We start from the raw sequence: 23,065 nt of genomic DNA, 5'->3' as shown, positions 1-23,065 counted from the left end.
CTAGCTATAGCTTGTAACATTGTTACATACCTGTGTCTCCCTAGCACATTCTCGACACACCCTGGCAGTCCCTGGGGGGTGGGGCTCTGACCTTGACCTTCACAGGACTTTTACTGGACCTCAAGTTGATGATGCAGACCTGGATTTTTAATCCTTAGACACAGTGCTAGGCTTCACCTAACAGGAAGTAGATCTCTGTAACTACCTACCTACGTAGGTGTAAACCGATATGTCTATCTCACACACAGCATTCATGTGTGCGTGTGCATGCATGTGTCTTACACATCATCAGTGCTATCTCTCCCGAATCAAGAGCTAGAGAAACCACAAATACAGCCCTGTGTGGACCAAAGGGATTTTACTAGTAAAAGTACATAATTACAGACTTCAGACAGAAAGGGACTTCAATAGATTCAATACTCCTGGGTAAAGATGTGGGGAAGAGTTTGTTCTGGGGGGGATAACTTCACCACTTCTCTGGCAGAAAGGATAACTTTATTTGGCGATGACAAATATAGCCTGGAGATGCTTGCTGGTATCACTAACACTCTGCCAGCACCGAACCACTTCTCACCCTAACCACTCATTGTGAGCTGTAATTGGTCGGTACTGTTGGAGAGAATACACACATATAGTGCACCAACACTTTATCACGTCTAGGTCCTGGTCAGTCTTATAATCTCACACTAAACAGGAATTTTCACCCAGTTGGTGGAAGAAAATAGCAGTACAGTGTTACTGCTTGTTGCAGGTGAAACTGTGTGATGTTTATAGTGTGTATTTATGAACTAGATATGACAGTGAAGTGCAAGAGGTTCAAAGGGCAAGAGTCAAATGTATGACCCATAGGTCATAGGTTCAAAGAGCAGGACAGTTTCATTAAGGTTAGAGAGGGTCAAATGGCATTACAGTATACAACAAGATGTTCATAGTGCTGGAGGCAAAGATATTACAGTGTATGACATAGTGGGGTAAGATGTTCATACACCTGGAGGCAAAGGTGTTTTTCTGGAACGATTATTAAGCAAAACATAACGATCATATGTCAAAGTTAGGATAAATTTTTCACAGCAATAACTTTACATTTTTGGAATAGAAGTTCTTTTAACACAACCAGTAGAAGATTTTGATGACTACACAGTAATCTTCATCAGACAATTAATGACCATTGTGGAGCGTACTACCACTGACGTATACATTGTCCACAGACTCTAGGACATCTAGGACCAAGTGTTAAACAAAGTGTAGCCGATTTGACTACACTGCATTGTTACTATCTTCTGGTTTTTTGGGTCTATAATCTGTTTACCATCTCGTCACATTATCTTCAACCTTACTGTACATAGAATTATAGTACAGCTGAAAAAAGTGGGTCGATTCCTCACCCCCTTGTACACTAAGTATGCCAGTGCTAGTATGCGCCACATTTCTATTCCACTGAAATTACCAACTTGAAGAAAATGTTCTAAAATATCCACACATCTTTAGGTTAGTTGTACTGTTGCTATAGAAACATTCATGCAAAACATCAACAAGACAGAGAATTGATAAGAAACTTATTATGCTATATTGTAAAAATTATCAAGTCGAATTAAAGTAGTAATTTGAGAATCAAATAATTTTGTTCTTGACCTGGAATAAATCTGAGATTTAACATGTCTGTATTGTTGAATAATCTATTCATAATTTCTTCTTTTGGAATATTCTTTGTGTCATTAACTTTTATCATCCTAGCTTTACCTTGGAGAAACTTTTTCAGAAAGTACTTTATGCACATGTTTTATATTTGGAGTATAATTTGATGATATGGATGTGCATAATACGTGCATAACACGTACATAATATGTGTATTTATTGTCAACACTTCATTGAAATTCTCATTAAACATCGTCTGATATACCTGAACTGTCAGCCATGGAGCATAACTCATTTCCAGTGACTGACTCTGAAAAGAATAACTTAGATAAACTTGTAACATAAACAATGATACGTTGATGAAACAGTTTAAGTTCTATTCCACCTCATGTTACCTGAAATTTGGCATCTTTATACCTGTAATATTGGACGCCATACTGGAGATCCTCGTACAAGATAGGTATGTTTAGACAAGGTTGTTTTTATCGAAATTTGACACAAATTTGATATTTTTTGTGTTGTCGGCTGATAGAGAGTGTGTAGGTAACTGACCTGCATCGACACCTGAGTCCTTTATCAGGTCCCCTACATGCATACTAATTACCACTGGTAAAGCATATTCTTAAATTTCATATACAAACACCTTTCAAATTTGTGTTAACTATATTCATTTGGTAAGCAAACACTTCAAATTTATCATTTACAAATTTAAATTTTCACATTTTGAGTATTTTTTCTACAGTGTGGTCGATGAATAGATTTAAACTTCTAAAACACATACATTTTGCTGAACCTTTAAACATATGCAGATCAAATTGTCAAATTTCCATCGACCACTCAGGTTCAATATCTACAATTCCAGTAATTTCTAAAAGTATTTTGCATTAATGTCCTGCAAGTAGCCATTGTAACTACAGAACTTGATATGACATGTCTGGTGTACACTTCCCTGTTTATTAGCAGTCAGCAACAGATAAAAGAAAATATGATTTTCTTTTTCCAGTTCACGAGGAATCACACTGAGGTCATACTTCGATCCTTAAAACTTTTAAAAAAGGTTTCATCAACCCTAATGTGAACCTGCAAAGTGCTTCTAGTCCTAATTGTCCTCTGTCCAAAATCTGATCAACTCTTGGCATCTCTTCTTGTTGGCATTTCCATCAAACTACATTCCAGAATTTCTTTTCATAGACCATTAACCAAATAAATTGAAATAAACCCAAGAAACGTGACACCTTCAAATTGCTGTTATGTCAAAGAACGTCTTCTACAAAACTAAGGCTAGTAATTCTTACTTCAGCGTCAGCTTAATCACCAACACTTGATTCATGCTCCAAATTTCTCAATTTGAAAATATTGTGAAATTTTCTATAAAATTGAAGTAGAATTCCTAAGAACAGACAAAAGACACAGCATCAGAGAGAAGTTACAAGAAAACAACCCGGTACATTAAGGAGCCAAATAAAATAAAACGAAAATTACTCATACACTACAAAAATAAAATCTGTTTATCTACCATTTAAAGATCAAAAGAAAAGCAATGAAATGTGACCCTGATCTTTCTTTGTTGACTTGGCCCTGTTATCCCAGGGTACTAAAAATATCCAAGAAAGAAGGATGGTCAATTTAATAACAGGTAAGGTCGTCCAACTCTACACTGTCCTAGTGACTTATGCAACATGTTTACCTAGTATCTCTGTCATATCTTATCAGATCAAAAATAGACAGTGTTTTTTTTTATCTGTATAAGATTTCACTCTAATTTTTCACAAAGATGTCAATTAGTAACATATCCTTTAATATTTTCCGTATACCATATTTTCCAGGCTATAAGCTGCATTGGTACATAAACTGCACACCCAGCCTCCTAGAAGAAGCTGTGGCTTATAACCCAGAAAATATGGTAATTGTCTTCAATGAGTGCACAAATCTTTCATTTCAGAATATTAAAGACTACTGGTAAACGTTTCTAGACTGTCCTAACTGTTAATGTTCAATTTTGATATGAAGTATAGGCTTATTCACATACTTAGTAAACTTAAATGGCACTAGTTCATTCAGTTATAGCAACTACTGTGTCTCTAGCTATTTGTACAGCTACATGGGCACTGCTACCAAAATTCTTTTCCACAAGTTCCTAGAGGTCATTTAGCATCCTCCATTAAGATTCCTTTTAACTCAATAAAACAATTGTAAAGAATAAAAGTTGTACAATATAATCTCTGATATTTCCTAAAATTACAGTCTAAAAGATAGTAGTATTTACCATGGTGAGAGTGCTTCTCTGGTAGGTCCAGTATTTCACAACTTATCCAGGTATAACCATACGAGTGGCCGAGACACACACAAATGTTACATATATATACTTATTAAAGTTATAGCAGTACTAACCACACGAAAAAGTCCATGTGACGCACACAGTCCAGTAACACACAGCCCTTCTCTGTACTGTCTGTATGAATTGTAGATATTCAGGTAAGTTGTTACCTGTAAACGGACAGGTACTTTTTCACCTGTGGCCACGGGCCTTGCAACATCTTTGGTTCATCAAATTGATGTTTATTTATCACAATAACACAAATGAATGGTACTAGGTTGTGTGAGATCCTTATTATACAACACTTTTCAAGTTCCACATCACAAGAACAATCACTTTTATTTATCATCATACTATGGAATAGAGAAGATTGAATATTTTTGCCAAAATCTAAAACTTATTTCATCTAAATCTCCTCTTGTGTACCCCAAATTTAAGGCTATAGAAATTGTGTTTCTTTTCAAAAGGATTATAACTGTCACTAGATTTACAGGTAAATGTGACATCTAGGTACAGGGGCTGAGGATGATGTCACCGCCAGTAAATTTCAGTGTGTCTCTACAAGTTTAGGGAGAGGGGGGGGATCAACTCTAGCTAGGTATGGAGGCTGAGTATGATGTTTCTATGAACCTACAGGGGGACAACAGTAACTACTTCACTATATCATAGGTACAGTATCTAGGGACTTTGTCACCATCATTACACCTCACTCTGTATCCAACAGTTCAAGGAAGAAACACAACCTAGATCCAGTGACTGGGGACAATGTAATTGTCTGTCCTCATGCAGTGTTTCTGAGAGCCTACACCTACAGCTCCTCCCTCTTTGTCTATCATTCTGTGTACAAGTAAACATATAATTCTACTGAAATCATCCTGACATCATATACTATACACTATGACACATGTCACATAAATTTTAGACATCTGTTAACTAAATTGAACAAGACAGCAACTTTATGCTCCCCCCCCCCCGAAAATTTTTGGGGAGAATAAAAATGATAAAGAAGGTCTATCAGCCATTTTAAGAAAAAAAAATTAATTCAAAGTGATAAAAAGGAGTTTGCCTTTTAGTTGATTATAACCCAAAAGACAGTGAAATTTAGATTAATTGTTTTTTATCTTAAACTTCAAAAGTCATAAACTAAAAGTTTAAAATACTTTCATATTATGTTGAAGTTTGGGAGTATCACTGACAGAAAATCTCTCCATTCTATAACAGATAAAAATTTGCAACATTGCTTATCCAGAAGGAATGTACCGGTACTTAAAGAAGACACTTTATTTCCATGGAGCCATATAGAATGCTCCCTCCCTGAAGCTGATTTGTCAGAGATACCTGGTACTGGACACTGGTCAGTTAAAAGTAGTGGTTGCCAAATGTGGGCTTGGTCACTATATGGTTATCGTGTTTTCTTTCTTCTTGCTAGTCACAACTGGCTCAGCACATCTGAACTTAGTCCTATTGGGACAGTGATAGTCAGCAGCACCAAACACTGACAATGATACACCAGGTAACACAGTCAAATTCCTTTCTCACCTGGCGACCTTCATGACCTAAGGATACTTGAATGACACTAGAAATCAACAGAGATCTGAGCGTAACCCACGCAATGCCTCGAATCAATGACAGAGTGGGCCCTGTATTCACAAGTACTCTAACAGCGATCTAAGTTAAATTGTAAATGTCACAGAACTTTGGATTTTCTTATAATCCAGTGAAACTCTAGCCTGTCTACAGAGACCGTGTATTCTACAACTTAATAATGTACCGGTAATTCAATACAACTCTGTTTACATCATAATTACTACCAGTTTTGAAAGCCATCACTTAACTCAGGTGTCTCTCTGTACAAGTTCTCACAAAACTCCAATCAAATATATAACCAGTCTACAAAAGCAACTGGTATCAGGTCCAAACTCACAACTCAGCAATTCAACCTCTCTATATAGAGGGCACCTGTCTATAGAGGTCACAGGTATCAGTTCCCAATCCAGTAAATAGCCCTCCATATACAGACCACCTCTTTATAAAGGCCAATTTTTTTTTGCTCCAGTGAGTAGTGTTAAATGTGGGACTGAAATCATAATGGAAGTTTTAAAAGCTTGTCTAATTGTACAATTAGTTTGATTTATTGAAGTGTGAAGCTGATGAATGGATGTCTATTAGAAATCCTATGTAAAGGGGAAAGTAAAAAGTGGAATAGTGTTAGATGGGTTCATGAGCACTACAGAGGTCCATGGTTCGAAACCTGATCTAGCTGGCTCATTAAAGTATTTTTACTATCCAGTCAAACAGATAATATAAATTTAAGTTAAAATTATATATGTCTGCTCAAAGAGATTATCAAAATAAAAAGCAGATTCTAATTAATTGTTATTTCAATAAATCAAATGATTAGGTTTTCCAACAACCAAGTTCAAAGGATAAGTAGCATTATATACAAATAGATGAGAAATCCTTTTTGTAGGAAACAGATCTGAAGTTTTTGGGTTATTTACTCTACTCAGTGTAGTTCTGTGTCAAAGTTCAGCCTGTTGTTGCTCTGAATTCAAATATAAACGACTCCACCTTACAAGTGACACAGCATAAAACCGCAAACTTTTAAAAATATAAATTCCTTGTTCTGCCGTGCCAAGCTCTAAAATAGATAAAAGTTTTACCTGTGAAACAAGTAGCACTAGAGAACTTAAACAGGTGAGGGCTGTAGATCTCTATGTAGAGCTACAGGTGACGGGAGAATTCATCTCCACACATGTTTATCATTGGTCATATCTGAAATCTGACTTGAGTCCAATTATCCTTATACATGTTCACTGATTACATCTAAAACACACTGATTTTACTTTATTAAATCTGTTCACATTTCAGTTTGGTTAAATACCTGTAAATTGGTTTCTTTGACATGCAGAGAAAAACTGACCAGCATTCATCTGAGTGTAGGTATCAAATGTGTTCAAGAACAGGTTCTTTTGACTGGACTATAGCAAAAGTGAAGGTAATTTCAGAGAGCAAATCAAGTCACTTGAACACTTTACAAATAAAAGAAAATGACTGATTTTAGATCAAGCCTGAAACTAACACAGATGGGCAATGAAGAAATGATGAACAATTCAATAAAAGAAATAAGTTTTGATAAGAATTGACAACATAGTCGTCTTCCGAGACTGTGTGTAAACCTGCCTAGAAATGAGCTTGTACATTATCACTGAAAACCTCCTTTTCTCTCTTTTTCCGTCTTATATACAAATTACTTTTTTTTTTCTTGTTTTCTCATCAGCTAATTATCGTATCTGCTTCACTTTCATCTGCCTCTGTTTGGCGTATTAAAAAGTCCTCCTGCCTGCATAGATACTTTGTAAGCTATTCTTTCTCATCAACAAACCACTGGCTCTGCAGTCCATGTTAATTAAGAAGCATGGTGTATCAGTTAAAAGTGACAAGATTGCCTTTAGTTGTTTTTGTGCTTGTGATGACTACTGTTTTCAAGACTGCCATACTATATAATATATATCTAAAACCTGTACAGTACAATGATGGACTATAATCCACATATATAGAAAAGTATCATCAATTATCATTAATATTTTAATTGTACTTGAAAGGTACTTCAGTTTGTAATGAAAAAATGTCAGCTATATAATCCATAGTCTTGGTTTCATATCTGACATTTGAGCTAAAGCATTTGTTTCTGATCTGACATGTGAACCAGAGTCTTAGTTTCTGATCTGAAATGTGAACCAATGTCTTGGTTTCTGATCCAATATGTGAACCAGACAGAGCCTTGGTTTCTAATCTGACATGTGAATCACAGTCTTGGTTTCTAATCTGACATGTGAATCACAGTCTTGGTTTCTGATCTGACATGTGAATCACAGTCTTGGTTTCTAATCTGACATGTAAATCACAGTCTTGGTTTCTGATCTGACATGTGAATCACAGTCTTGGTTTCTAATCTGACATGTAAATCACAGTCTTGGTTTCTTATCTGACATGTGAATCACAGTCTTGGTTTCTAATCTGACATGTGAATCACAGTCTTGGATTCTAATCTGACATGTGAATCACAGTCTTGGTTTCTAATCTGACATGTGAATCACAGTCTTGGTTTCTAATCTGACATGTGAATCACAGTCTTGGTTTCTAATCTGACATGTGAATCACAGTCTTGGTTTCTAATCTGACATGTGAATCACAGTCTTGGTTTCTAATCTGACATGTGAATCACATCCTTGTTTTCCAATCTGACATGTGAATCACATCCTTGTTTTCCAATCTGACATGTGAATCACAGTCTTCGTTTCTAATCTGACATATGAAACATGTAAAGCCTCGGTGAACATTTATTTATAAGGTATATGTATGTGTGCAAGGTATAACTGTACATGTGTTCATGTACAAATACTTTTATCTTTTATTACCTGTACATATACAAAGCATACCTGTACTTCTGAGTTGGCATTACTGTACACACACACATATATATATATATATATATATGGTGTACATGTACCTATGTAACTGAATTTATTTATACCAATGTATATTTAGCACACCTGTCCTTTATTGACAAACACTATCCCAGAAGATAACCCCAGTCTGAGACCTAACACTTTATGTAACACCTATCACTCTACATTAATTACATAACAGCTCATACAAGTCCACAATAATTTTATATAAGATTTTCTTATTCTGGTACCTCAACATCAGGTGTTTAAGTGTCACCAGTATGTACAGGTGAGATACATGTAAATACAGGTGAGATGTAAACATGATAAACTTGCATGGCAATAGACAGATATTCACATGATTTTATATAGTGTTACAGGTATACCTGAGGTTAATACAGGTATTACAAGGCCTTAACTATTACTAGTTTTCTAAAACAATATCTTAGATAGATCAATATAGAACACCTCTACACAAGATATACATTTTACCTATAAACACCTGAGAAATGAACACCTGAGAAATGAACACCTGACACGCACCTTTTCCTGTTCCTTCTTCGCCTTTTTCCCCCCACATAAGAAACATCCCGCCATGTCAAGGTGTGGCCGTGGTGAACTTTGACCTCTCCTGGCGGTGGCTCCGGAGGTGATCCTTACACCGGGCCTCTGCCCCTCCCTTTGTTTCCCACACTGCAAGCTGCTTGCTATTTTGCAATACTGTACATCCAATTGGTGAAGTATTTGCCTTTACTTTCAGGCTAATTCTGCTGTAAACAGTTCCACCTGTCTATTTCTATACATCCAAACCAAAGCTAAACATGAAAACACTTGGTAACAATTTCCTTACTGTCGTAAATTTCTTTCAGGTAAATTTTTTTTTTTGAAGATTTGACCTCGTTAACACTTTTCTCGTTTCCTGGCCAGGTATACTTTAGCCATTTTACATGTAATTACCATTTCTCTGGACCTATGTACACATTCCTACACTGTATTTACTTTCCATGTTTAGCTCAACAGGAAAAAATCCCATTTTTCCACCACCATTGTATCACAAAGCGATTCTTGTGTACTCTAGTTCTCATGACACAAATGGGTCCACTTTGGTAAAGGTAGATCCACGGGTAGGTTTTACGGTATTTCTAGGACGCCTGTAGAGGTACCCAGGTACACAATTTAGGGGACACGAGCCAAGGTGACTCAGGAAAGGACACGATGGGACAGCACACAGCACCGAGACTTAGCCTTGCCACTGATCAACAACATATTCCAACTCACATCAATCAATGTACCAAATGTGGAAAGATGATTATTTATATCTGCAACAAGGACACGACATCCACTACAACTGGTGTCAGTCGAGACAGGAAGCAGGTTCAGGATTATAGAACAATGACACCTATCGCTACCGTCCTAAAGTCGTTATCTTACCTGTACAGAGTACTACCTACCTTTAGAGCAACACTCTCTCTCACTATCTGTGAAATCCACAGAAATCAATAACCAATAAAAATAAATCAATAATTTATTTTACAATCAAAATAATTTCACAGGTTCCCCAAATGGGCCTAAGGCTTTTTCTAGGTCACTCACTAATTACAATATTATGCGACAGGTATACTCACTATCTGCACACTGTTATATGGCTACACAGGTATGCTTAATATAATTCATAGTTATATAGCCAGACACTTATCTTAGTTAAATAATATACATCTCTGTGGTAGGGATATAGGCTATCGATGACCTCTTAATTATCACATAAAGAAAAAGCGTTCATCTTCCCTCTTTTATCCTTACTTTTGTAACATATACCCCACATGGTATTATCTTTTTTTTTTGCTAAGAAGCAGGCAAACTGAGAAGGAAATACAATCAGAAAAGAAAAATTTTGTAAAAGTGTACAGGTTATCTCCCTTGGTTTATAAAATTAACCTGCCAGTGTGTCCTAGTATTTTCTGAATGACCTCTTTTCCTTCATATGAAAATTTTAAGATATATTGACAGAAGATGAGATAACTTTCTTTTTAATTTGATTTTTTTTTCTTTTGATTCCGTAACATAATTTGAGCTTTAACTGATTATAATTTATAAATCACTAACAACATGTTGGACAGTACTATGACAGAAAGTAAAGTGATCATTGACATTAACACCTAGTAGTAAATCATTCACCATTTCTTGTAAAACAGATAACTCAAGAAAATAAATTGTCTAGTTCCCCAAAAGTTTTTTCAGAAAAATTCAAGCCTTAATTATTTCAGATATATAAAGAATTGATTTTGTTGTACTACAAATTACAAACATGAGATTTTATTGTACAACCTAATATTTTTTTTAATTTATCAGTTATTTCATAGTGCTTCACCTAAAAATATATATATAAAAATTAAAATTCACGTGAGATTTGATTTAAACCTCAGAAAGTTAAACATAATGTGTTTTTTCCATTATAGTTATGCAGGCTGGAATATCTAAGTTGATAGATCAGTATTAAGATAGTGTGAAACCTGCTGCGGAAACATGGACTACTAAAATGTTAAACAGTTCTATTTTGCTACAGGAGACTGACAGCAGGTTGTTCCGTTATTTTTACAATCCAACACTGATGTGCTCTAGATCAAGATACCCTTAAAACTGAATTTTATTGTTCAAATGATTGCGTCAGTTTGGATAAAGATCTTTCTCTCCTTGCTATGCATGTTTCTGAGTTGGCATCTGATGGTGGTTTTGTGTATACCATGTATAAATATATACAATTCGTATTATCTAATGCTTCAACTCAATTACTGAAACTGCTTCTTCACGGAGAGAAAAGTCCGTTAATTATACTGAGTCATAGACAAGATTGAATAAATCTCTGACAGCTGTATTTAGAGGTCTGGACAGAATGAATTCCTCTAAAGATTGGGCGTCCATTAAGTCAGGTAAAGATAGGTGCAATAATGCTTTTGATGGAAAGGATCTTGCTCAAAGCTTGTAAAACCTACCGAAAAACACTTGTGAAATATTTCAACAGTATGTTTCAATTACAAGTTTTAGACTTTCTCTCGGAGTGCGTGCCATCGCACTTCCTGTTCTAGCTACAGAACATATATATATATATATAAAACAGGTTTAAATACAATCATCAACTAACAAAATCGTAGCAACAAAATAGTAAAAGTAACGTAATTTAGATACGTCACAAATCTGTCTGTACAGCTTACAGAAATGAAGGTTTTAAAATTTCTGATAATATTGCTGAATGGATTGACCAATTTCACAGTTCAAGAATCAAGACAAACAGTTTGAAAGTCTTTGAAAAAATATCAATAATTTTTAGAAATATTCAATTATCTATGAATGAGATTGTAAAATAAGGTTTTTTGAGCATATATTTATAAGTTAACTAGTTTTTGTTAAGTTTATGTAATGTTACCTCCTGAGTGGTGATAAGTCATGTGTTACTACAAGTACTACAGATATATGTTGGTAATGATGTACCTTGTTCATTAACATGCCAACTTAGTTTGTGTGATAAAAAAATGGCTAAAAAGCAATAGAAATGTTGTCTAACTCAAAAAATGAATGAGTAAACAGCTGCCACAATAAGGAAGGCACTATTCTGACACAAACATAAACATGTGAGGTTGCATCTGATACTTTCTTGTTTCCTAAAATAGTAGAAGGTATATTTTTACCTCCAGGGAGAAAAGAACTCTAGTGCAGTACTCATCTGTATGTTCTAAAACAGAAAACCATAAATATCTTTCCTTCTTTCATCAATCATGACTCATGAAATCAGATGTTTTGTTGGAATCTTTAGACAGGCATGGTATTAAATATACATTCAACAAAAACGGTTCAATCAAACTTGAAATTCCTTTTTAATTGACTTAGATTATAAACAATGGATAGACACTTGTCTTATTCAATTTAATAGAACAACTCTAAAGATCGAAATCAAAGAAACAGTTTCTTGTATGAATAACATAAATTTTTAAAAAAATGTGCATGGTTCAAATCCTCCTCTCAACATCCTGAGTCTTAACTGACCTATATATGACTTTAACCTCAATAGACATATATATTTCATGACCTCTGACCTCTTAATATCACAGCTGATATCATGAGACCTTTGCTTAGTAATATTTTACCAAAAAAGGTCAGGACCAAAGGTTCTAATGAAATTGGTTGTGTTTGTATTATTTAGATTTATGCAGACAAAAGATGGGGAGATTATCTGGTTATCCTTGGACAAACCAAAAAAGGGGAAATTATTCTGGACAATTCAAAAAAGGGGAGATTATCCTGGTACCAAACCAACAGAGGAGAGATTATCCTGGTACAAACTAAAAAAACTAGAAGATACTAACCTGGGACTGACTATTTAAGGGAAGGTTATTCTAAGACTTTTGTTGTGAAAATAAATATTGTATGAGATCATCGAACACATAACTGGAATTAGGTAGGTCCAGTAAAGCTGGCTTAGATAATCATAATCACAAACATTTTTATATCTATCCTTCCTATATACCTTTTACATAATGGTTTCAAATCTGGTTGCATTCTTGTACAGTTTTGAATCAAAATGTAATTACAAAGAAAATGTATTATAACATTGTAAGATTCCAATGATGTTACCTAGAACTGACAAACTCATATTTTCTTGATAAACATTATAATTTATTTTTATCTCAAGGCTTTGAAATACATAAATCTTATATTATTAATGAGAGTTCCATCTCCTTTACATTTTTATTAGGATCATCATTTTTAGAGCTCTCCAAAGTGGAGATATAGCTTTCTCACAGTGGGGTGTGGATCTTTAATTACATCTGGAAAATAGATATACACCACCACAAAGCCAGTAATGCTTAATTTAACCAAATATCCACAGATTATATACATAAATATACTTGGCAAATTCATGGCCTCCTATAGCACAGAGAAAATACACAGAGCTCCCAGAATTATAGACCTACAAGTCAAGCATATAACTAATTCTATCTGTGTGAAACTGATATCAGACTTCAACACAATATCACAAGTCATCATAATACCACCACTATCATCACCATTGCCATCTTAAGGCCTGTAAACTAGACACCTGTACACAGATATATATAGCCAGGTTACACCTGTACACAGATATACATACCCAGGTTACACCTGTACACAGACATACATACCCAGGTTATACCTGTACACAGACATACATACCCAGGTTACAACTGTACACAAACATATCTACCCAGGTTACACCTGTACACAGACATACATACCCAGGTTACACCTGTACACAGACATGTACCCAGGTTACACCTGTACACAGACAAACATACCCAGGTTACACCTGTACACAGACATACATACCCAGGTTACACCTGTACACAGACATGTACCCAGGTTACACCTGTATACAGACATACATACCCAGGTTACAACTGTACACAGACATGCATACCCAGGTTACACCTGTACACAGACATACATACACAGGTTACACCTGTACACAGACATACATATACAGGTTACACCTGTACACAGACATACATACCCAGGTTACACCTGTACAGACATGTACCAAGGTTACACCTTTACACAGACATACATACCCAGGTTACACCTGTACACAGACATACATATACAGGTTACACCTGTACACAGACATACATACCCAGGTTACACCTGTACAGACATATCTACCTAGGTTACACCTGTACACAGACATACATACCCAGGTTACACCTGTACACAGACATACATATACAGGTTACACCTGTACACAGACATACATACCCAAGTTACACCTGTACACAGACATACATACCCAGGTTACACCTGTACACAGACATATCTACCTAGGTTACACCTGTACACAGACATACATACCCAGGTTACACCTGTACACAGACATACATACCCAAGTTACACCTGTACACAGACATGTACCCAGGTTACACCTGTACACAGACATACATACCCAGGTTACACCTGTACACAGACATACATACCCAGGTTACACCTGTACACAGACATACATACCCAGGTTACACCTGTACACAGACATACATACCCAGGTTACACCTGTACACAGACATACATACCCAGGTTACACCTGTACACAGACATGTACCCAGGTTACACCTGTACACAGACATACATACCCAGGTTACACCTGTACACAGACATACATACCCAGGTTACACCTGTACACAGACATGTACCCAGGTTACACCTGTACACAGACATACATACCAAGGTTACACCTGTACACAGACATACATACCCAGGTTACACCTGTACACAGACATACATACCCAGGTTACACCTGTACACAGACATGTACCCAGGTTACACCTGTACACAGACATGTACCCAGGTTACACCTGTACACAGACATGTACCCAGGTTACACCTGTACACAGACATACATACCCAGGTTACACTTGTACACAGACATGTACCTAGGTTACAACTGTACACATACACTGTCATAGAATAACCAGAACAGGTGTTATTTTCATATGATCTATCATTAATGATAAAAATAAGTGAACTGTGTATCATCAATTATTTCTTACATGTGAAATTCTGACAGACCTCCCCTCTGACACTGACTTACTAGTACGATACAAAACAGAAGACAGTGAGATTTTATGCTTTGTGGCGAAATATTGTCAGTTATCTTGGCATGTATCTTCTTGGTATTAACGAGATGAAGTCGGAATGTTCTCTATGTTTGTTTTGTGTGTCAGGTCGTAACTATGACTTTATTATGTCATTGCAGTGATATGCTTGTTTCTTAGCAGAAACATTTGGTAATCTGTAAAACATTTACCAGACCCAGACATACTGATAAAATTCAATCCAACACATGCAATGTAAAACATGTATTTGGAATTTTTTTCTTTGATGCTGAGATTTGCCAGTGTATGTAACACCTTCCTATTTAAATGACAACAAGATAAACAGAACATAATGAAACATAGTAGGGTAGGGCAATCAGTTTGACTTGTTGATAAATCTTCTTGTATGTATTTATAGTAATTTAACATCATACCCATATCTATCCCACAATAAGCCCAGGTGCCAAAAACACATAACCCTGAGTCAGGAAGGAGGTGTCCTTTTGTGAGGACGATGAAATCAGATTGTTTGTTAATCTACTAAATAGCAATAGCTATGGGTGGGCTTATCGGAAGGACAACGATGTAACACTTGTTTATAAATCTAATGACCAGCGATAGATATAGATGGTCTTATTACCAGGTATGGGCTTAATGACAGGTAAATATGGTACCTACACCATAGAAATAAGAAATATGAAAAATACAATTGCCAGTTCATTACTCTTGTAATATGTTTTTCTCTTTATCATCACAGAAACAGTTTAAGAAGGAGTAGTAACAGAAGCTGTTTTTGAATCCTCTATCATGAAGCTCTGTGCTAAGAGCTTTCAAGAGATAACTACACTTTTATTATTTTCTTGCATATTTAATGTATTTGTAATGACCGTTTGTTTATATATCTGAATCAATTTGATGTTTTCGTTCTAAGGAAACATACTGGTATGTAGTCTTTATAGAAAAGATTTTCTCAGATTTAAATTTCCTCTCATCATCTGAGTCAGTGGAATGTTTGATTTGCTAACATTACATAATGTGAACATGCATGTGATGGTGTTCCTATGGCGATACCATGACACTATACATCACAAGGATGGGACTATAAGTGTCTGATGTTTTCTTTCAGCATCTACTAGACAAAATTACTCACTTGATTAACGAGATAATTAACGTTAGATTTTATAAAAAATATTAAGTACACGTTTCAGCTTGAATTTAAACGAAACCACTGCAGGCATTTTGATTAAGAGATAAAGTACATATCTTTGTACTTTCATATACCACATTTTGTGTTAGCAGTGATATTGTTTTGATCAAGTATTTAGCCTGGTAATAAGCTCATCCATATGTAATAATACCAGAATCTGATTAGCTCATCTACAGACTCTCCAAAACAATTTGTAGGTAGAACAAAATAAAGATGTAAAAACAATCACCTTCATCCCACTTACAATGGGGCGATTTCGGGCATTGGCTTCAATAAAATTTCGAGAGAAACTTCCATTTTTTGTATCCTAAATATAACATAGTTAAACTCCTATCATCAAAAGTTTCAAAACTCGAATTAATCTTCCAGAAAAGTAGTTGGAAATGTACTGTAAGATATCAGTGTGACAAATATAACAAATAGAACCTGTTAAATTTCACTTCAAAGGTGAATACTTCACTTTTCCATTTTACCATGGATAAAAGTTTGTGAAATGACCTCATGATAAGCCAATAGCTGTATGTTACTCACTGGTAAAGAATACAAATGGCAGCTTTAATGTGTGATAATTTCTTTCAATAAGAGGTACTATCTTACTTTATTTTCTTGAAATGGCTGTTATCAAATATAGGAAAATAATTAAATATTACTAGGTAACAGATATTATTAATGAAAAGATTGCCATTACAATACATTAATCTCAATTTTAGACCCACTTGATTGTGTATGTGATCCATTCGAATCTCCAGTGCTAAATTTAGAGAAATCACCATTAAAGCATTCTTTAACAGTTGGTCAGGGTATTTTAGAATCGTATCTGGCTTGTGGATGCTCTATCATGGTAACTTAACACCAGACTGAGAATATTTTCATGTTTTTAATTTCTCCATAGGTGAAGGGTCTTCTGATAAAACATGAAAGCACCATCCAAAATCTTCTGCCTATCTCAATTGTAGCCAATTAACGTACTACTGTTTTAAGTCACAGAGTGCCCAAGATTGTTCTGAAGAAGCCAAAACCTTCCCTGTTTTGTCTAGTGAAAGCCATATTTCTATGTCAATTTGGGAGATAAGGTCGGTCAGAGATATGCAATATCACCTGTCATTGCCAAGAAAGTACTTTTGTCTTGCGAGTTTTATATAAAGGGAGACAATCAAGACCCATTTCAATCAGGTTTAAGTAAATGCTTGGATCAACTGTCACTGTTTGCATAACTTTCCAATTTGTTTTTTTCTATGTTTTTACTACTTGTACTTGACACGTCAGTTGATTTCTGATTAAATACATTCCTGTATTGCAAACGATCAATTTCTAAAAGAGGTGTACATGGTATTGTACAGAGCAGAGAAATCTCACACACTTTCCACGGAGATGGAAACAGAATTTTTGTAACTGAAGGGTGTGGAAATATGATCAAATGCCTCATCAAATTAGCTATTTTAAGATACATCTACTTAGAGGAATAACACTTTCACAACAATTATGAAAATACAAAATTTGATAAGGCGTGTTTAAATTTGGAATTGTACATAAATGTTGACTTCCTGTCCAAAAAATCAGAAATTGAGTGCAGTTTGTTAAGGGATCGAAATAGAAATGTTACCTCTATAAGTACCAAATAAAAGCCTCAACCTCAGTTAACCTCTCTGCCCTACAACACTGACAGATCACAAATAGCAATGTTCCTTCATCTCTTTTTATTGACAGTAACTGGTAATAATTAGTTATGCTGTTATGGTGTTCCGTTTGTTATCCAGCCCCCAGGTCTAGTCCCATACATCTGTAACACTGTTCTCTCATTAAATCTCTCAGGTATCCACCCCTAAACACCCCCCAACCCCCCACCTCCCCTTGGTCTAGCCCTGAGCTTCTTTAACTGGCTCTGTCATTATTTATCCCTTTGGTATCTAGCTGCCCCCCCTCTTCCTCCCTCACTCTCCCACCTCCCTCCTCCATCCTCAAACTAACACAAAACTATCATTATCTATAAATGAGACCAGTTCAAGTCCTGATCTAAACGTTATACCTCTGTATCACACACTATTCATAATTTCTGTAAATGTATTTGTAATGACATCAAATTTGTACTTGGTAGATATGGTAAGCTTCTGAAGACACTGCAGACAAAGGTATCATCCCCAAACTATCAAACCCTCCCTTCCATTTCCTGTCCCTCACATCTCTATCCAATCCATATCATCTCTCCCTCCAAATCCTGATACAAATTCATTCATTTTACAACAAACATCTTCCTAATTGGCTCAGATGGAGACATGCAAGTATTACCAGGTGCACCTATACTTTTTTTTTTCAAATTTGCTTCACTTACTGGTAATTAAACTGCCTAAATATCTCTATCCTGACTCTTAACCCCAATCACTACTCAATTTTAACACCCAAATACCCTGATCCTGACCACCTGCTCAGCCCTCTATCAGCATCCTAAAAACTCCTCCTGACTCCTAACTAGCCCTCTATCACTCCCTCAAGACCCCCATCCTGACCACCTGCTCAGCCCTCTATCACTACCCCAAGAACCTCATCCTGACTCCTAATTGGCCTCTATAACTCCCCCAGACCCCCATCCTGACTCCTAACTAGCTCTCTATCACTACCTCAAGACCCCAATCCTGACTCCTAACTAGCCCTCTATCACTACCCCAAGACCCCCATCCTGACTCCTAACCAGCCCCCATCCTGACTCCTAACCAGCCCTCTATCACTACATCAAGACCCCCATCCTGACTCCTAACCAGCCCTCTATCACTACATCAAGACCCCCATCCTGACTCCTAACCAGCCCTCTATCATACACCAAGACCCCCATCCTGACTCCTAACCAGCCCTCTATCACTACATCAAGACCCCCATCCTGACTCCTAACCAGCCCTCTATCACTACATCAAGACCCCCATCCTGACTCCTAACCAGCCCTCTATCACTACATCAAGACCCCCATCCTGACTCCTAACCAGCCCTCTATCACTACATCAAGACCCCCATCCTGACTCCTAACCAGCCCTCTATTACTACATCAAGACCCCAATCCTGACTCCTAACTAGCCCTCTATCACTACCCCAAGACCCCCATTCTGACTCCTAACTAGCCCTTTATTACCTCCTCAAGACCCCCATCCTGACTCCTAACAAGCTCTCTATTACTACCCCAAGACCCCATTCTGACTCCTAACTAGCCCTTTATTACCTCCTCAAGACCCCCATCCTGACTCATTACAAGTCCTCTATCACCTCCTTAAGACCCTATCTTGACTCAAGTCCCTATTTATTTATTAATTTATTTAAGGGTTTTAGGGTTTTACACCCATTATTATGACCTTTCTGCCTTTCAGCTCATAACAGAGAGAAATCTAACTTTACTACACAAGACAGACAGGTGGTAGCTGACCACTATGTACAATATACAACATGTGTGGTAGTGACCCCCTGTAGAGGGTTGATGGATTGAAACCTACATGTAGTAAGATTACAGAGAAGATAAAGCCCATCTATTTAGCCTGGACAGAGATGGTTTACAATAATAACTCTACCCTCAGAACCCTGGTCACCACCCTCTACTACAGTAACACTATTTCCTCCATTTTCCTCTACAAGGAGACTCCCCACTAACACTACTTCCTTCTTTCTCTTTTCTCTTTCAAGGAGACTCCCCACTAACACTACTTCTTCCTTTCTCCTCTTTGCAGCGAACAAAACAAAATGGAATAGTAGATGATGTGACTAATTATTCACAATTTTAATATCATTTCAATTTTTTTGCCTATTCATGAAATCTAACATCATGTCTAAAGCAACAAATCCCAAATCGTATAGACCAAGTAGAAAATTCTCTATCCACCATTGTTTCCCTTACTTTGTATACAGGCCATCTAAATAACTTCACTAAAATTATCTCTCACACAGGTATCTTACTTAACTGAAGTTGTCTCCCTTACAGGTATCTTACTTAACTGAAGTTATCTCCCTTTCAGATTATCTCTACTCAGCATATGTCTACTTACCTTGTGTGACGAGGTCTGTTCTTTGAACCTCCCCACTGAGTATTGTCCCCTTTCTTGTCTCTCCTGAGGAGTATGAGTGGGAGGCTGTTTCATGTAACTCTTCCCTAAGTGGCCTCCTTTACCTGGCCCCTCAGCTCCTTTTTGTATCTGTTGATACAGAACTGGACCAGTTTCCACTTTTTTTGACTCAGGAATTATCCTAGGAGCTCTCACTAAACTGTCAAAATGGTGATAATGTCCATCCCTTTTATCCTGAAATCCTGTTGATTCCTTGGTGGTGGTAGTGCCAGTGATGGGATGTCCACTTACAGCTGGTTGACTGTATATACCAGATGTCATGGCAACCATTTCAGGATGACTTTCTGGATGAGCTTTTTTCGGTGTTTTTTCTTTCGGGAGAAAAAGTCGTGGAAATCCCCTACGAACGTGTTTTTGACCATGATCCATTTTATCTGGTTGTTTAGAGCGTTGTATATGATGTTCTTTTTTATTTGGTTCTGACTGTGTAAACAGCCCATGGTAATTAGTTTTAGATTGTTGTGATGGTCCCCCATCCTGGTGTGTAATAGAAATGTTATCTGCTTTAAATACATCCTGTCGTGCCATGTCGCTCGTTTTCCTTCTGTGACGTTCTATTTGATCTGTGGCAATATTGTCATATTCATCATTTCCATCTATGGTCACTCCATCTGATGCACATGGGTTGGTCACATGACTTTGGAATGTGTGCTGATTGGTCGTTAAAAAGTCACTATCCTTCGGTGGAATGATGACTTTTAGTCTTGGTCTATCTTTTGTTTTCGACAAATCCTTAATAGGAGTGCTACAAACACGCGGGGAGAACACAAAGTTTGATCGCATGCTAAAATTGGCTGGTAGTGTTGTATAATAAGCATAATTTGGGGCACCGTCAGTTACCAGTGATTGTTCACCGAGAGATTGGTCAAGGTCCCGTGGAAATTGACGTGGTCCTATATGAATGTCACTCAAATTTGAATCGGTCGAATTCAATGATGTTGATTGCATTGGTTTATTATGCGAGGTATACAAATCTGACACATTCGTACGCTTGTCTCCCCTAAATTGTTCTGCCATGTTGACAGTCCTTCCAGATCCTTGTATGTCTGGTCCTGGAACTGTTTGTATACAATCTTTCACATTGCCAACAGTGTAACGTATATGTGACAAATCAGGTTTTTTATGGACATAGTCGTCAGCCATGTAAGTCCTCGTTGCCAAATTGTAAGGAGATTTGTAGTGTAAGTTTCCTGCAGGTGCAGATACATATTTCTCACTTATCATTGGTAAATTGTCACCATTGGTGACATCAGGACTCCATGTCACATGACGGTATCCATGACCACCTCGCCGTGGGTCCTGATTCTTTTCATGTTTTTTGCGTAAACTTCCATAAGGTGACGACTCAGAACTCAAATTGCTTGGTGACCTTGACCTTGTAAGGTCAGAGGAGTCAAAACTGATATCCTGACCATTTTCCTGTATTTGCCTTGACCTTTCTCTGACCTTGTCCAAGTTATCATATACACAATCTGTCTGACTTTCACTGGTTGCGTCATATCCCAAACTGTCCCTTCCTGCATTATCTGACGTGTGTATATGAGACTTATCCCCCCTTAAGGGGTCGAAACTTGGAGGGCTTTTCATTCCTGAAGATGCCCTCGCGCGAAAAAGCCTTGTCTGGTGACCTTTAGGAGCCTGTGTCTCTTGGCTATGGTAGTCAGGATAGTGTTGACTGCCTGCTTTTCCTTTCGGAGGTTTTCGTGAAACAAATTTCAGCATGTTGTATCGTGTTTTTATACTGTACTTTCACTTTGACGATACTTGTGGTATTTGCGGTTTACAAATTTCTGTGTTTTGGTAACCGTGGTAACAGCTTAAACATAACTGCTGGTATTTTGCCATGTTTCCATGTTTTAGGCTCACTGATAACAATGTCAATCTTTAGCCAATACAAGGCCCTGGGGTAAGTACTCCAGTTAGGAAGGGGTGTGGTCCATCATCATACCCGGATACTGATTCAAGATTTCCGGGGTGCTTTCTTTGAACCATCCAAGTTTGGGTGAATTTTAAAACCTGACGCACCAACTAAACATCCCGATGCCTGTTTTGAAATGGTTATACCTTAGATTTCCTCATCAATGCGTTCCCAATCTGTGGGTCTATTTGTATGTATAGCGTGTTGGCAGCTAGTCAGCTTGGAGGTACACTTTACACAGCCCCCTACTTCACACAGAAAACACTGGACAAGCAGTGAGTGTAGGAGAACAGCTACATCCCCAGCATCAGTACATTACCTGGTCAGACTCTTATCACTAACCCTAGTCTTAACTTTCACACCTATATATCTACCTGCCCGGGGTAAATGTGCTGTGAATGTACTAGCTCCCACCAATTCTTAGTTTAACTGTTTCCTGCACAAACTTTCAGTGTGATAACAGATATTTGTCAAAAATGAATACACTATACACACACGTAAGACACAAGTTCTAAAGTTTCTTTATGATTGAAAGATTTTTATATTAACAAATTGAAGCACCAGGATAACAGAGCTAACAAGCAGTTCAACTACATATTATCGATATGTCAAAATATTTTTAACACCAATGAATAGCCATATTAAATCAAGGTTTGGAACAAAATTTGAAAGTGCTTCCAAACAATCCTCTAAATGTAAAGATATGATTAGAGAATTTAAGCACTGATTAGGTGGATACAAATACACATACTCTCATGTCTGTATTACAACTTCTGTATAATCCAGTCAAACAGAGTGTATCACACACTTACAACACACATTAACT

The 23,065-nt window shown here is 36.8% G+C and overlaps 1 protein-coding gene across 1 annotated transcript in view; it reads right to left on the bottom strand.

Annotated features, from left to right (window-relative positions):
• The window catches only part of LOC132555421 (uncharacterized), a 144,235-nt gene extending 122,177 nt beyond the window's left edge, over positions 1 to 22,058 (bottom strand). The window contains exon 1 of the mRNA XM_060219772.1: positions 20,244 to 22,058. Coding sequence (XP_060075755.1) covers positions 20,244 to 22,043 — 1,800 coding nt within the window. The 5' untranslated portion in view covers positions 22,044 to 22,058. The remainder of the gene's footprint in view (positions 1 to 20,243) is intronic.
• Positions 22,059 to 23,065: the final 1,007 nt, after the last annotated feature.

This window comes from Ylistrum balloti, unplaced genomic scaffold (genome assembly GCF_031769215.1).
Source record: "Ylistrum balloti isolate Yb309-2 unplaced genomic scaffold, AGI_CSIRO_Ybal_v1 Utg370488, whole genome shotgun sequence".
Classification (NCBI taxonomy): Eukaryota; Metazoa; Mollusca; class Bivalvia; order Pectinida; family Pectinidae; genus Ylistrum; species Ylistrum balloti.
This window is presented reverse-complemented; position numbering and strand designations above follow the sequence as displayed.